This window comes from Chiloscyllium plagiosum, unplaced genomic scaffold (genome assembly GCF_037043375.1).
Source record: "Chiloscyllium plagiosum isolate Xiang-an unplaced genomic scaffold, Cpla_swu_hap1 HiC_scaffold_21, whole genome shotgun sequence".
NCBI classification, from domain to species: domain Eukaryota; kingdom Metazoa; phylum Chordata; class Chondrichthyes; order Orectolobiformes; family Hemiscylliidae; genus Chiloscyllium; species Chiloscyllium plagiosum.
Genome location: NW_028270159.1, coordinates 28,241,264 through 28,256,818, shown reverse-complemented (window position 1 = coordinate 28,256,818; position 15,555 = coordinate 28,241,264). Strand labels below are relative to the sequence as shown.

General features: G+C 34.6%; 1 protein-coding gene across 7 annotated transcripts in view; it reads right to left on the bottom strand.

The window, feature by feature from the left end:
- Positions 1–1,686: 1,686 nt before the first annotated feature.
- The window catches only part of strbp (spermatid perinuclear RNA binding protein), a 181,569-nt gene continuing 167,700 nt past the window's right edge, over positions 1,687–15,555 (bottom strand). For 3 of the 7 annotated variants that reach the window (XM_087998444.1, XM_087998443.1, XM_087998442.1), the window contains one exon: positions 1,687–9,067. In XM_087998444.1, the coding sequence (XP_087854570.1) occupies positions 8,973–9,067 (95 nt within the window). In that variant the 3' untranslated portion in view covers positions 1,687–8,972. Of the gene's footprint in view, positions 9,068–14,803; positions 15,269–15,555 lie in introns of those variants that run through there. The other 4 variants (XM_043720131.2, XM_043720134.2, XM_087998447.1 and 1 more) reach the window with 3 other exon arrangements.

The following is a 15,555-nucleotide window of genomic DNA, read 5'->3' as shown; positions in this document are numbered from 1 at the left end:
GGCCAAATCAAGGGCATAGGGGCTGCTTGTATAGGCAAAGTAACAAAAAAAAATAATTAAATGGTTTACAAAGATCTGCAAATTGATATGATCAAATTAGATGACAACTGTGAAATATTAATAAAAATGTCCAGAATAAACTTTGCTCCTATTTTTCAAAGGTGGAATTATTTGCAAATGGGCAAAAGGTCAACACTTTCAGACTTGGTCCATCTCATATTACCTGAAGAAGCAAAGTATCGGAATAACATCAAAACGGAGTTAGAAAAGCATTTCACACTGTTGTGCTACAGCGGCAACATGCAAAGTGTTTTCAACTAATAGGGATGCTGTCATTGACCCAAAAAAAAAACAATTTGCCCAACTAACAACTGAGTAACTTTGCACTTGAAGTGTGGCACCAATACGTTGCCAGGTATGTAGGTCGCACTCATGAATGATCAAATGTTTCTCTGGCTGTTTATAATACAGTACAGGCTATAATCAATCAGTCCTGATTTGCAAAACTCCACAATTGGGTAACATTTGTGGAATAATCCTGTGGGCATTAATAGCTACAGTAACAACCAAGTTAGGATAATCAATTGAGCTTCCAATATGACTCATTTATTAGAATGACATATTTTGTACGCAAGAACTGGTTCTCTAGAAACAAAAGGAAGATGTTCAAGCCTTCCAAGTTTTCTTTTCAATTACCTGGAAACGTCCACTGCTTTCTCCATTCCTCAGCATGAGTTGACTTGTCAAAGAATCAGTGCCGTTTTCCTTATGGTCACACAAATTGTTGCAATCAGCTGAAATTTGGTATTCTTGTATTTGTCCTAATGCATGCACAAAAAGCTTCAGCAATACTCAAGTTCTGTATTAGCAAGTGACTGTTAGTGTGATGATTCTCCAATAAGAGTTCGAGAAAAAATTTATAGTAGAATTGAGTGTATCATTCAGAAATATGATGATCCTGTGAGTGTCACATTTTGCACATGCTTTCATTTAATTCACATTTCATATAAATTTGGTTGTCGGAACATTTTAAAAAAAAACTACAGTTCCAGTGAAATCAAAGATGAGCAATAGTATGAAGAGTATCATGATGTCCATGCAGTGTTCATTCACAATTTCTACTTGAATATTTTTCTCAGTTTTCTTTTGCAATATTATTTATCACCGTCATTGCAAAGATTTGCATAAGGGGACATGCAGTGATCTAGTCGATTTCTTGTTTTGGATATACAAACTAGTATTGGATCGGTGTGATTTGAACTAAATCAATTAATTACATTGTCCCTTCCTCCACTCACAAATAGAAAACCACAAGCACACTCTTTCCTTACTCTAGCATTACGTGGCATAAGTTGCTATGCAACATACATTTCTTGAAATAGAGAAAGATGGTCAGCACAAATGAGTTTAATAGTGTACTATTTTCTAAAGACATTTGAATCTTTCTATTTTTTGATCATTTGTTTTTTGGGACAGAAGACAGCGTTGAATGCATGGCTCCAAGCTCCCCATATTGATGCTTCAGTGCCAGTAACTCATTTTTTGAAGATGACCAGAAGGTAGATTAAAATAATATTTTAGCATTCTTTCATAGTATTCAACAAGTTACATATAGTGGTATTTAATTAGTCACTTCAAAACACTGAAATTATTCAAAATAACATGCTTAATAATAAAGACAACAAAAAATGTTTGAATTTGTGCAATGGTTTTAGTGGATCTCAATGAAGTTATGGAACTTCGATACAAAGAGTATTTTTTCAGAATGATGTAAATGGAGTTAATTGTTAGGTGAAATTTCCATTCACGTGCAAAAATCTAGCATTTCAACACTGAAGATGGTTCATTTAAGAGTATTCAGTAAGGAGCAATGACCATGAAGCTACTTTTACTTCTCAATTTGTTCAAAAATACTCAACACAATATTTAAATAGTGATATTTTATTTTACAAAATGCAAGTACTGGCTGTGTTGCACAGTTATTTGTGACAAAAATCGCATACAACAAAAAAATATACACTATATATAATTTATGTTCATTATTAAACTGGTTATTGCCTTTCTTCTTTCCATACACACTTCCGTAAACATTTAACAACACATAAATAAGCTTTTACCTCAAAGTAGTTTGAGCCTTCGTTACTTATAAGTATATACATTTCCAATCAAGACTAATTTTTCTCTGTAGCTTTCACCTAGATGAACATACTTACATATTGTTATATATTTCATGGTGTATATCCACCAATAGTCTCAAAAGGTAAGCTTTGAGGCTTCAAAAGTACTTTCTGTAAATTAAATTCATAAACAAATGGAAAGCTAAATAATTGATTACATCAAGGTAATTATCTTGGAAGAGTTTGGTAATTTTACTGCCCTGATTTGTGCATTTGAAAATTCAATCTACATTTTGGTAGGGATTTAGAAAGTCCAGATCGACAACCAGCATTTCAAATCCCTTCATTACCCTGAGAGAAGTATTGCTGAATTAGAATTGTGCTTTAGCTTACAACTGAGAAATATTCAATTATAACAAATTATTGCATAAACTGTAGATTAAGGTGACTGGGCATAGTTTCAAAGCACATTCAAAAACATGGCTGATGGTATTCAAACAAGGCTGTAATAAGCCATTTGCCAACATGAAGTATGTTAGGTTATTCTTTTAATATAACATAGATGTATTTATATACAAAGTTGGAACAACAGTGAAGAACAATTAATGTATTAACATAATAAGAATACCAGATGGAACATTTCTTCCATGCTTGTTTACAATAAGGGCATTAAACATAAATTGCACAATAAAATAATTTGGAAATCTGGAAGGAAAAAACCCAGTAGACTATGGTTGAAAAAGGATACATCTTATCCAAGCTTTTTGTCTTGTACTCATCAGATAGTTCAAATACCAAAGTAATACAAAAACATTTATACACGGTGACATTACTACTGGTGTTCATTTACCAACCAATCAGCACTCTTTTCTCAGCCTGCCACAGTTTTTATGGATACTTCTTGGAAATTGTCCTGATGAGTGTACAGTAAAGCTTCAACAAATGTATATGTTTCAACAATACTTGAATTGTATTCTACCAACAACTAGACACCTCAACTGCTACATATCCTACTTTCTTCAACAGAAGATCTACCTCTGTGGGCAAGTTTGACTCTGCCACTGGTGAAGAAGCATTCCATTACAATAAAATGGAAGAATGGTAAACAAGTACAGCATGAAAGAGAGTACAGACTAGGAGTGAAACACAAGACATTTCAAACAATTGTCTGGCAATTTACTGCTGGATCCACAAAAACTGATTCTGAGACAGTTACATTTGCATAATTCCACAGAATAGTTCTGGTTCATTGCAGTGGTACCATATTGACAGAATTGACATGTAGTTTTTTTTTAAAGAAAAGGGGTGTCACTGGCTAAGTTAGCATTTATTGCTTATCTCTAAATGCCCCGTTAAGAGCCAATCATATTGGGTAGGTCTAGAGTCATACATAGGCCATGCTAGGTAAGGACAACAGGTTTCATTACCTAAAGACGTACGACAATCGACAGTGATTTCGTGGTTGCCACTAAATTAACTTTTTTTTTAAAAACTCCAAATGTTTAAAATTAATTCAAATTTCACTATTCGCCATGATGGGATTAGAACTCATTTGCCTGGAACATTAGCCTGGGTTTCTGGATTGCTAGTCAAGTTTACTCTAGAATATATGCTGTAGCAACGTAGTATTATCATATGCTGTAGATTGCAATGAATTATGGGCACAGTCCAAAACCTTAAATAATTTGGAATTTCATGCAGCCAATATACAGATTTTGACTGCTCCAATCTTAGTCTATTTGGAAGTGCTAACTTATATTGAGAAAACTAATTTTGACTCAGTTCCAACCTATTCTGGTCCTCAACGCATAGTATAGTTAGAATACACTTAATAAATGAAAGAATAACAATTTAAGTATGGCAACATCTTGACTGGCATGAAGATTAACATGCAGTTGAGAATGCTTATGTTGTAACAGACAAAATGAATAATGAAAAACTAAATTTCTAACATGATATAATTGATGTCAAATACAGACGATAAATGAAACATGATACCAATTATATTTCAGAACAGTGGAAGATTATTTTTAACCAGTTTAAACATTGGAAAAACCAGCTCTCAACAAGTACAGACACACAGCCATCCCTATTTTCAGGCAAAAAGATGTTCTTAAATTTACACAGATTTATGGTAATTATCCAGAACAATGATAGAAACAGTCTAGTCATGATATAACTCAAAACAACTGTCTGATTTGATAGACCTATGCTAGTTTACCATTATTCAGAATATATCCTTGGACTAAAAACCTGAACAATAATTTTCATGTTAGTGCTATTGAACAAGCTGCTTATGGTGATAAGGAGCCTTGAGAGCAGTATCTATTACTTTTCATAACAAATTTTGCACTGTTGCCACAACACATTAATTTGAAGTTAATGTATTCATAAGTTTTCAAAATTAGTTGGCCTAACATCGGAAATACTATACAATCCTTTTGAATAAAAAAGGTGCAAGTTTGCTAATGGATAATATGGTAGATTTCATTTTGTCTTTCCAAGTCTAGAAAATGAACAATAATCTCAAAGCACAATTGCTGGAGTAAGTAGGGAAACTAGATGCTTCATGGTCAGTGAGGTTTCCCAGAAGAAAGGTTCTCACAAGGAGCTTTGCACCAGCCATGACAAATACAGTTAAAGCAATCTATCCAACTATATAAATCACAGAAAGGTTGCATGGTGTCATTCCAAATCAACTTTGCCATGTACCTTCAAACTGCTTACAACAAAACCCCTTGCCTTGGAAGATCAACTCAAAACACGTTTCTGCAGATACACTGGGAAACCCAAGTACAATGCTTGGAACAATATCATACAAAAATTGCTTCCTCTGCATTCTCCTTTAAGTCTGCAACATTTCTTCAATATTGTTGGATAAGTATCCTCTAATTTTCCTGTGCAACACATTCTATCTTCACCTTCTTGGGACAGTAGGGAAGGACTAATTACACAGCAAGATCTTTTGCATAAAAGTGTTATTCTAGGACTTGTAGATGTCTTGCTATATGAATAACCATCTCATATAGCATGGGAGTATTAAGCTCAATCTTGATGAATAAAAGTTTTATCCTGTCTATTTGGAAAGTCATCATTTGTGTCCAATGAATGCTTTATCACTTCCCAGGCTGCAACACTTGAACAGCTGTTATACTGAGCTGCGAGAGGAAGTGGTAGAGGCTGGTACAATTGAAACATTTAAGAGGAATTTGGATGGGTATATGAATAGGAAGGGTTTGGAGGGATATGGACCGGGTGCTGGCAGATGGGACTAGATTGGTTTGGGATATCTGGTCGGCATAAATAGGTTGGACCGAAGGGTCTGTTTCCGTGCTGTACCTCTCTACGACTCTATAATCAAAGGTTTCTTCACTTCTGGGTGAAATGAAGAATCCTTTGAGGTCACTTAATCACTCAAATAATCTTTGACGCCTCATTTCAATAGACACAAAGTGTTTAGCCCGCAGATGTATCAATTACATGTCAAAAGCCCCAGGAATCTTTGAAATCCACATTCCCAGCAAATTGCGCTCATTAGGGAGGCTCAGGAAAAATCTAAGAGGGTAGTTCACATTCGAGTGCCTCTTGAAGCTCTTTAAATGTGCATTCGGTCAGCTACTCCCCTCTCTCCACCCATTTTCACCTCAATAAATTTCTCACTTTGTAACGCGAGCAACATGTAAAAATCATGCAGTCAGCAGAAACAACTGCACATTTCATCATTTTCAATGGCTTGAGCTGCAAAGAGATGAGTCAAAAATGAAGTAGCCCTTCAAAAAAATTGTCTTGATAGGTACTTTTTCCTTTGAGATGCCAATTAAATCAGTGGTTTTAAAACTGGGATTTGTTGAGACTTTTAGGGATTAGGTAATAAAGACAAAAAGAAAAGATGGAAGCTGGCTGGGGAAGGGGGCACTTATTCTGCGTAGATTAACAGTAGTGTTTGCGTGTTTCACACGTATAGCTGGTAAATTGTCCCAGCTCAATGCTCCAGAATAGTCTCTCTTTGTGGTGATGGGTACTTTGCTTGCCATGGTTTCAAGCAGTGAATTTCACACTGACTGTTGCTGAGAGGGGAATGGAGGCAGCTGCTGCTTGAAATAAGAGTTCATTCAAATTGTATTCATCCTCTGAGCAAGTGCAATTATAATGCTACCTAGCCTGAGCATTTCCACACTTTGTTTGGTTTAACTCTTGTATGTGTGGAAAACTGTCAATTTGATTTGCTTACTCTTCCACCAAGTTTAATAATGTAAATTCCTTGAATTATTAAGTAATACTGAGAAACAGCTGGTTGGCACAGGTCCATAAAGTATTTCGAGAATGTCATTTTCAAGTTTGTACTTTAAGAGAATTGAAAAAAAAATGAAATTTGTATGCTTAGGATTTTTTAAAAATTAAAATACTATTTTGAACATGGTTATATATCTAGAGTGAAACTGCTGTTAATACTGACTTAGATAATAACTTTGTATTGATGTACTGTTGCTTACAAATGACATACAGACCTAAGCTTTAAACACATTAGACACACTTCAATTCGCATACAGTACAAGGTTAGTGGACTTGCATTTACCTTTTAACTCATCTGGCTTTGAGCATTCAAATTACTCGAAGTACTTACTTACTTTATTTAGAGTTAGTAAAATACACCTCCAATCAAATCTGATGAGTACTATATAGTATTACAATTTTGTGTTAAAGTCTTCCCAGTTATTAATCAATTACTTTAAAAGGGCCCTTCTGCCTTGTATGTGTAGTGAACATCAATTTAATCCAACTGGCAATAACGTTAGTGAGAATGTTTCCACCAAAGATCCGTTAAAGTTTAGTGAAGTTTGATACATTAGAACATGCATTACAATCAGAATTAGCATGACTGCAGAACCCAGAGACTAATCAGCCTCCTGACTAATTCTGGAAGACATGCAGAATGATGGTTGCTCTATAGAATTCTCCTGGATTCGATTAGAATCATTGGTACAACCGCAAAACTAAGATCATCTGCAGGATTTATTTATAATAAGTTGTTTGCTTTTGCCATTTTGATGAATCATGAGATGTTTGTTGCAAGGCAAAAAAGGTCAGTTATCAAAGGGATAGAAAGCAGAATTCCTGTCAAGATTTAGAACCAGAAGCTTGCATTAACTGAAGGGAATATCAGCAGAAAGAAATTAGGTTTCTTAAAACAACCTTGCTGAGAAAATATTGAGATGCAAGCAATAATGTGACACAGCAGGCATGTTGTCTGCAAATTCAAAATTAACTTTCAAAATGGATTGTCAAATAACTATTATTATCAATCCACACGATAGTGATAAAATACAAAAGTGGTCTTTGCTGGAGGTCTTTTCTGAGACCAAATGGAAAACGTTTTAAATAGCAATGAGACCTTATGAGCACTGAAGTGAAGTGAAGATAATCTAAAGTAACACAATGGCACATGTCCTTTTAATGAATTTTCCAGCATAGATAAACCATTTCCAACTTTCAGGTGATGCATTCATTGAGAACTTATTTACTTTTCAAAACATACATGTAATAATTTTTCACTTGTGTGATATCATTGCTGATGTTACTTGCTTAGGTATGGCTTTAGGATCAATTTCATCAGCAAAAAGTGAAGCAGCTTATAATTAACTTGAATACTGCAGACATAAGCAGGATTCAATCAAAACCACTGACAGAATGAAGTTCTTAAAAACAAAGATTCTGAATTGTTATAATTCCATGAATCGGAACATACAAGTGTAAAATGTTATTTATTTCTGAAACTAAAATTAAATTGAACTAAGGCAAGTTACTAAATGGAGATAAGGCAAGTTCCCAGTTTTTAAAGATTAATGTACATCAAAGCACATGTTTTCAGATGGCTATTATAGTGATTGATGTTTCCAAAGGCATTTATTGTTCCAACAGTTTAAGAGAAGTGTAGTAAAAATTATAGCTCTGTATATACCGAAAATGTTAATGAATGCACATTTCAAGTACTGGCCATTGTTTCATTATTACTTCCAAACGTTGGATATATGAATAAATAATAATTCATCAGCCATGCTATAGAAAATGTCAATTATTGATTAAAATTGGTCTGTCCCTTATTGTGCTGAATTTACTACTCTTTCCCAGATACCTTTGATCAGATTTCAAGTATCTTGTTGCAGGTAAAGCTCATAGCATTGTTCAGCTTTCACATTTTTGCCTGTATTAAACAATTACTTTAAACAGTGCCCAGCCACCATAAATTTAGAAAATTATTTTACAATTTTTTTTAAACCCTGTATTAATAAATCAAGGAAAACACCAAGTCACTAGCATTTAAATAAATCCATAATAGGCAATGCTCACTACTTTGTAAATAAAGGATTGATTCAGTGTTACTCTTGTATTGCACAATACTTAAGACTTATAATCTGGTGGTTTTACCATGTGTTATGACATTTCATTTCAAAATTTCACTGTTGAACCCATTCAGTAAATGGCTAGCAGCAGAGTTGACAAAGCAAGTCAAATTCACAATACTTTTACTTAAGTACAAAAACAAATACATGTAATAATTTCAAATGCAAATTCTAATGAAACAGCAGAGGATTAATATATATTAAAATGGAGGAATAGGGAAAGCGAATCAACTTTATTATACAGTTCAAATTTCTAATCAGAATCATTAATAAACAATGCTCATGATTTTGGTTTAAACATTTAAACTCTAAATTTAAAGTAAGCTACTTCCAATGACTGTTATTCGTGCAAGGGCTGGATAGAGATATGACCATGAAACAGTCTGCCTTTGTTTCCTAGCCCACAGCTGAACTAACACAAAAATAAGTTTTCAAGTCTCACAACCTGATGGTTCTAGAAGTCAGAGTCGAAATCCTGAGGACCCAAGTGAATAATAAAAGGTGCGATGGCCCGAGGCTGGTAATAGGGATTGTCAATGAAAAAACCACCTACAGTAAGGAACAAAGCAGAGAAGCAAAACTGCACATTAATTATCATTGCAGTGAAGCTATTTCATGAGCATTTATATTTCTCTGCTCCTTTAGCTGTATGTGGAATTTTCATTGCAAAAAGGGGCAATCTTAGTCAAAGGTATTAAAATTCTAAAACACACATTTCCTACTTTGATATCATATAATTCATTTTCAATAAAGCAGAGAAATGTAAAATTTGCAACAACCAGGGTTTTAGACACTGCGATTAGACACTTGGAATAAACAAAAAAAGACAAGATACATGAAAAAAAAACCACAGCCATCATTTTGGAAGATGTACAACTGCTTGTTTATAGATCTTATGGAACACAAGTGAAATGGTCAACTTGTCAAAGCAATGAGCAGCAATATTCCTAACGTTATTCTAGAGACATCCAAACAAACGTTTCTATACAATGAAAACAAAGCAGGACAACAAATTGCATGCATGCTCAAAACTCAGCTTTGCAAAGAACTAAAAGTATAAGCGTTTATGCAATTTAGGGCAGCTTTGCGAAGCTGTAAAAATTTAAAAACAAGAATAGTTTCTCTTTTCAATTTTTTTTGCTGATTACAGTCAACTGCAGTAAGTGGTCTGCTTTTGGAATAATATTTCTGAATTTGTTCTTTAGGCATGATTAGAAAACAGAGAATTTGCCCATATAATTATAGGAAATATTCCCAAATAAAAAATGTTATACACAGCTTAAAGCAGCTTTTCATATTTAGCCTTTAAATCTGCCACTTGGGTTCTGAGACATTACAACTAAAAATATTCATTCATTTAATGTATGTAACTTAGGGATGAGTGTGGCTGAAGACACATGATGTGAAAATAAAGAGGGATTTTTGAGACAGGAAATCATGTAATTATAAGACTTATTATAGTCTGTTGTGAAATGGAAAAGCTCCTAGTTCACTTCAAATGGGTGGAATAGCTAGTTTTCACATACGGAGATATATTAGTGTTCCTTTTGTTTAACCTCAAATACAGTCAAGAATATGGACCACCACATTTGCATCAAACCATCAATGTGATCTCAGCATTTTAGCACTCGAGCATGTACCACGGGATGAGGTCCTTACGAAAAACATAACTTGACATTGCTGGATTATTTACATGCAGAGCAAAGGACTACTACAGCAGTTCTTCATAGTCCTTTTCCAAGGTGACTCCATTTTAACTCACCATCATCTTCTCATGGGTATGTAGAATGGTTTCGCTACTATCACTCTCATCCCACAGACATACTTAAAATTAACGTGACCCCAACAAATACGAAGCATCACAGTGATGTTTGGTATACAAGTATCAATGTTTGCATATTTATAGATCAATTTAATTGTATATATAAAATGAAAATGTGTTCCTAAAGAACTAAAATGTTATTTTATCTACTACTTTAGATTTCAGCTGAGCTCTTTGTATTCCATGGTGACAGAAGGCTCGGAGAAGCACCATGCGTACACTTAATGAACTCTTCTGCCCTTCCATTCAAATATCCTCCTCACAATAACTCAGAAATCCCTCTTTCCAAATACCCTCTCTCTCATTCCCTCCCTCTACACCCTTCATATGTACTCTCCCTTCACACTCACAAAACCCTTTCTTCCCTCTCTGCTCAGATGCATTCAACTCATCCACCCCCTCTTCCCCATCCTCTCACCCACCTGGATTTCTGCACTTTGCCCAGACTCATTGCTGCTCTTGCCCCTGCTGTCAATGGGCAGCTGTCATTGGTCCTCAGAGGGTGTCACTTCGATCTGCACTGTGGGGAAGGGTGAGCTGGGGGTATGAGATTGGGTTCTGGGGTTCAGACCCAAGTGGGCTGGGAAACACTACCTCTTCCATCACTAGGCAATTGTCGAGTGCCTACAAAGGCTGAGACAGAGGTGATAAAAAACAATGACTGCTGCCAAGGACAGAATGGGGCTAAAACCACAGCCAGCCAGAACCCTTTTTTGGGCTCAAGATTGGAGCCTGAAGCCGAGTAGCAGGCATGACTGCATTGGGAGAAAGTCCATAGGCAATGAAGCCTCATTCTGGTTGAGAAGATCTACCTGCCCTATACCAGTTGTTGTCATTTGCACAGCAGAAGTGGCATCAGGAAGATGGCCAAGTGCAGGAATGTACTTTGGAGGTTGCACATTGGAGCAGCCTCCTACATCACCTAAGCACACGAAAAGGAAGGTATCAGTGTGGTAATTTAATTACTTGGAAGTCAAAGCCAGTCCAGGTTAAAGACAAAAGGTAACAGCGCCCCCAGTCAGATGGAGGCAAGAAATAAAAGAATGGAACAGGAGTTCTACAAAATGGCAAAAAATTTCTGATTCCTACGTGTTAAAAATAAGGACATGCAAAATCCTTAATTACGTGGAATGGATCTGCTTGCCATTTGTTTCAGAGTCAAAAACCCAAAGCTATATTTACTAGTTAATACACAAATCATTCCACAAGAACTGTGAACCCATAAAGTACTTTTGGAATACTTTCTATATGCTGGTTTTAGACACAAGCAAGATTCAACAATAACTGTTATTGGTTGGGGACTGTTCAAGAACTTTTCACTTTTCGAATGTCAAAAGGAATAACCCAATGATAACAAAAATGTTAACAATCCAGATCTGAGTTTTATTTTTCATCAGATGTATTTAGAAAATCCAAATCTGGGTGGTGCAAAGAGGAGAGCGAAAAAGAAATAGATTTTATATTCCCTCCATTGAGAGTTTGACCAACATCAATTAGTCTCTGATTTTGCCTTCCTGTCTTTTGGTTTAGCACTACTTGGCTAAGATTAATCACTGTACCTAGTGACTCTGCAATCAATGTTCCATAATTGAAATGCCAACATAATATCACCAGGCTACCTTAATCCTGCTTCTTCTTGCTTGGGTTTGCAAAGCATCAATTGAAATCTACGATGATATTTTACTAATAATTATGTCTTGAAGTGTCCAGCATTGCATTCAGCATGAATTCAGTTTTAACACTGTTTATATATAAAGAACGAACCATGGTTACAGTGAAAAGGCACCTTAATCTTCGAAAAAAAGATCCATTTATAATAATGGATAAATTCCACAAATTTCAAAGCCATAGTAATGTTGACAATAGCATTATCTGTTTAAACTTTGCCAAATACCTAGGGCCTACTACTACTATTGGGTGTTCTCTAAATTGAAGGGTTTTGCAGGAGCTAGAATTAATTAGATGGCTTGCCTACTTGGATCATTCCTTTACATTCTTGGTTATCAGATGTACTACTTTATTTTGTATCCATTTGTATTAAATGTGCAATAAATTATATACAGTGAATAATTAATTTAAATGACATATTTAAGTTTTTGATCTACTAACAAATATTTTCTACAGACATCACTCTTTAGGTCGACTTATAAACATCAATAAACAGTCACATTTCTTATAAATTAAACGTCAATACTTCTTTCTTGACAGACAAGAGTTCACACCAGTCTTTCAAGTAGAGGAATTGTTTAGTTAGGTTTGGAAAGAAAACTTTTAAAAGCCTTCAAAACTTTAGAAAAAGTAAATGTTGACTGATAACAATGCTTAAGTTTAGGACCATTTTAAAAAAAGCAGTCCAGTTAAATGATAACCAACTATTTTCTACAGAGTCCATGTGCATTGTGTTTGGCATTTTTATGTGCTAATTAGATGATTTTCTTGAAATTAAAATTAAATAAATAAATAAATAAATAAATAATCTAAAATTGCTGTTGTTGCTCTAGTTGGCCTGATGTTGAAATAATAAAATATTTTCAGTAATCTGTATGCAATAGGTGTGGTTTTCACTTTTGCAATCTGCCCACAATTCTGGATTAGATGTCCAACAAGAAAAAAATGGGGAATTTCTCCTCAAGCTCCACGGGAATTATTGTTTTACAAAAATCAATTTGCCAGGAAAAACTATGAACTTGTTGATAGAAATCAGTATACAGAACTTTGAATGAGGCATGATCAATAAGAAAGCTATTTAGACAAAGCATTTGGGATCTGAACAGAAGAACAGAGCATAAAAACAAAGCAAGTTATGCCAAACTCTTATAAATCACTGGTCAGGCCCTAGTTGGAGCACTATGTCCAATTCTAAGCCTATACTTTAAGAAGGATATTGTTATGGCTCCAAGGATTAGAGAATATGATGACAGCTTACATAAATTAGGTTTATATTTTCCAGAATAAAGAAGTCTAAAGGGTAATTTGATTAAGAATTTTAGGAACTTGAAAGGAATAGAATGATACATGGGGGAATTAAAAAAAATCTCTGAACAGAAATTTGAGCACAGGAGATGACCTTAAAAACAGAGAGCAACCATTCAGAGGAAATGTTAGGAGAAATCTCTTTGCAAAAGGTGGTAGAAGTGTGGAACCTGTAAATGATGATAATCTGGAATGCACTGCCTGACAGAGCAGTGAAATAATATTTAATAACTTTAAAAAGAGAACTGGATAAATTTGACCACAATGGGAAAAGGCAGAGGAGCTAGACTAATTGGATAGCTCACGGAGCTGGCACAAGTAAAATGAGCCTAACAGTTATGTTTTGTGCTGAATGGTTGTATAATATGTGTATTTTGCTTTCACACTGATTTACAAGTGCTGTATGTACATTTTAAATATATATACATCATTATGGAGATTTAGCAACAGCAAATCTATGATATTTCAGACTTTGTTCAGCAGGAATCTACAATTTTGATAGGAAATTTCTTATGTTCCTATCCTTCCAGAGTATCAATACTTAAAAAGTATTGGTCAATTTAGAATCAATTACATTTCAGGTTTTTTGTACACACCTTGAGACACTGCTATCATTGACTTCCATTCTTACCACAGTCCAATATAGTCAAAAGATTTTAAGAGGAAGGTGTCCTTCTCAGAATAAACAGCAAACAAACCTGATTGGTACCTTAATCTTAGAAAGAAACGTTGTAATCAAGGATGATCTTAAAATAATTCTCAAAGCCTATAAAAGTGGCATATCATTTCCACAAAAGGCATGCATATACATAAAAAGGGCATTGGAATAAAAACGTTGGTTAACAATTATATAAACACAAGCATCTGAAGTTCTGTTAGGCTTGACAATGATGCAAGAATGATGGCCCATGAGTGAGACGTGTCACTTTTTCAAAAAAAAAAACAGCAGCACTCAACAAGAATTGGGACAATTAAGTAGCGAATATCCATGGGGACCTTGTTGCTGCTTCAGATTCTTCATTTTGTGCAGTGGGAAAAAGATTCTCAGCAAAGGAGTTTTTTTTGTTTTAGTACTACAGCTCATCAATTAAAAACCTGTCTACCTCGAAGCAACTAATGCAAGTTAAGGTTCATCTCAAATAACTATAAAAAAGGCCACAAGAACCAAATATGAGATTATGGAGGCAAGACAGCCTTAAGCCAATTTTAACACACATGCTTCATACCAGGAGTGTAGGAAAGACATAGGTATATTAGCTCACTTGCAGTTTCCATCATTTGTATAACATTCAATGTGACCTATCCTTTTTTTGAGACAACTCAAAATAAATTTTTAAATATTGCTATAAATAAAATTTTTAAAAAATTGAGGGGGGAGGGCAAGTACCATTTCATTACACAAATGATGGCCAGTACAGAGCATATGCACAATACTGGGTTAAGGCTTTGCTACATAAAGTGATTTATAAAACAGGCAATACACTGGCTAGTTCTGAAACAAAGTGTTTATTTGTGATCAGAGATCTATTATCTATACATCCTTCACAAATAAGCTTCCATAAAATTCTTCAGAAGCTATGATTCAATTAAAATGTCTGTGAGGTTTTTTTTTAAAAGTTTATTACTTTCTACCACAGAAGGCTGGCATAAGTTATATTGAGAATGAGGTAACATTTCACAGTACATCTTCAAGTTTTAATGAACTAAGCCTTTTTGTTAAAATCAAAAAGATAGGAAAAATTATTTTACAAATAATTTGCTTCATACAACATTTTCAAAAGAAATTTAATTAAAAAAGCAACTTTTTTCTCCTAATGCTCACTTTTTTTGCTATTGTGATCAGAATCAGTTGTTAGGCTTCTAATACAGTAATTAGCTGAAAAAGGAGTAAAGGGGAACAGGATATGTTGGAATTTTCATAACAGGGAACAGAAGCATTCTCTTGCCTGGCAAACCTATAGAGAGAGAAGAAACGAAAGGACCCCAAATAAGTTTAATGGTCCATTAAAATGACTTAAGAATATAAGGTTCTGTCACCGTAGATCTTTCCAGATTAGCCATTCAATTTCAATGTATTTATTTTGCTTTATATATACCACCTAATTTTATTGAACCAGTTTACAAAACAATAGACATTAAAATGGATACTATTACAAACTGTGTAATTCAAATGCTTGGAAACTTGAATTTTTATGCACAGCTGTGCCCACATGATACTTTTATTTAAGTACTGGAAACAAGT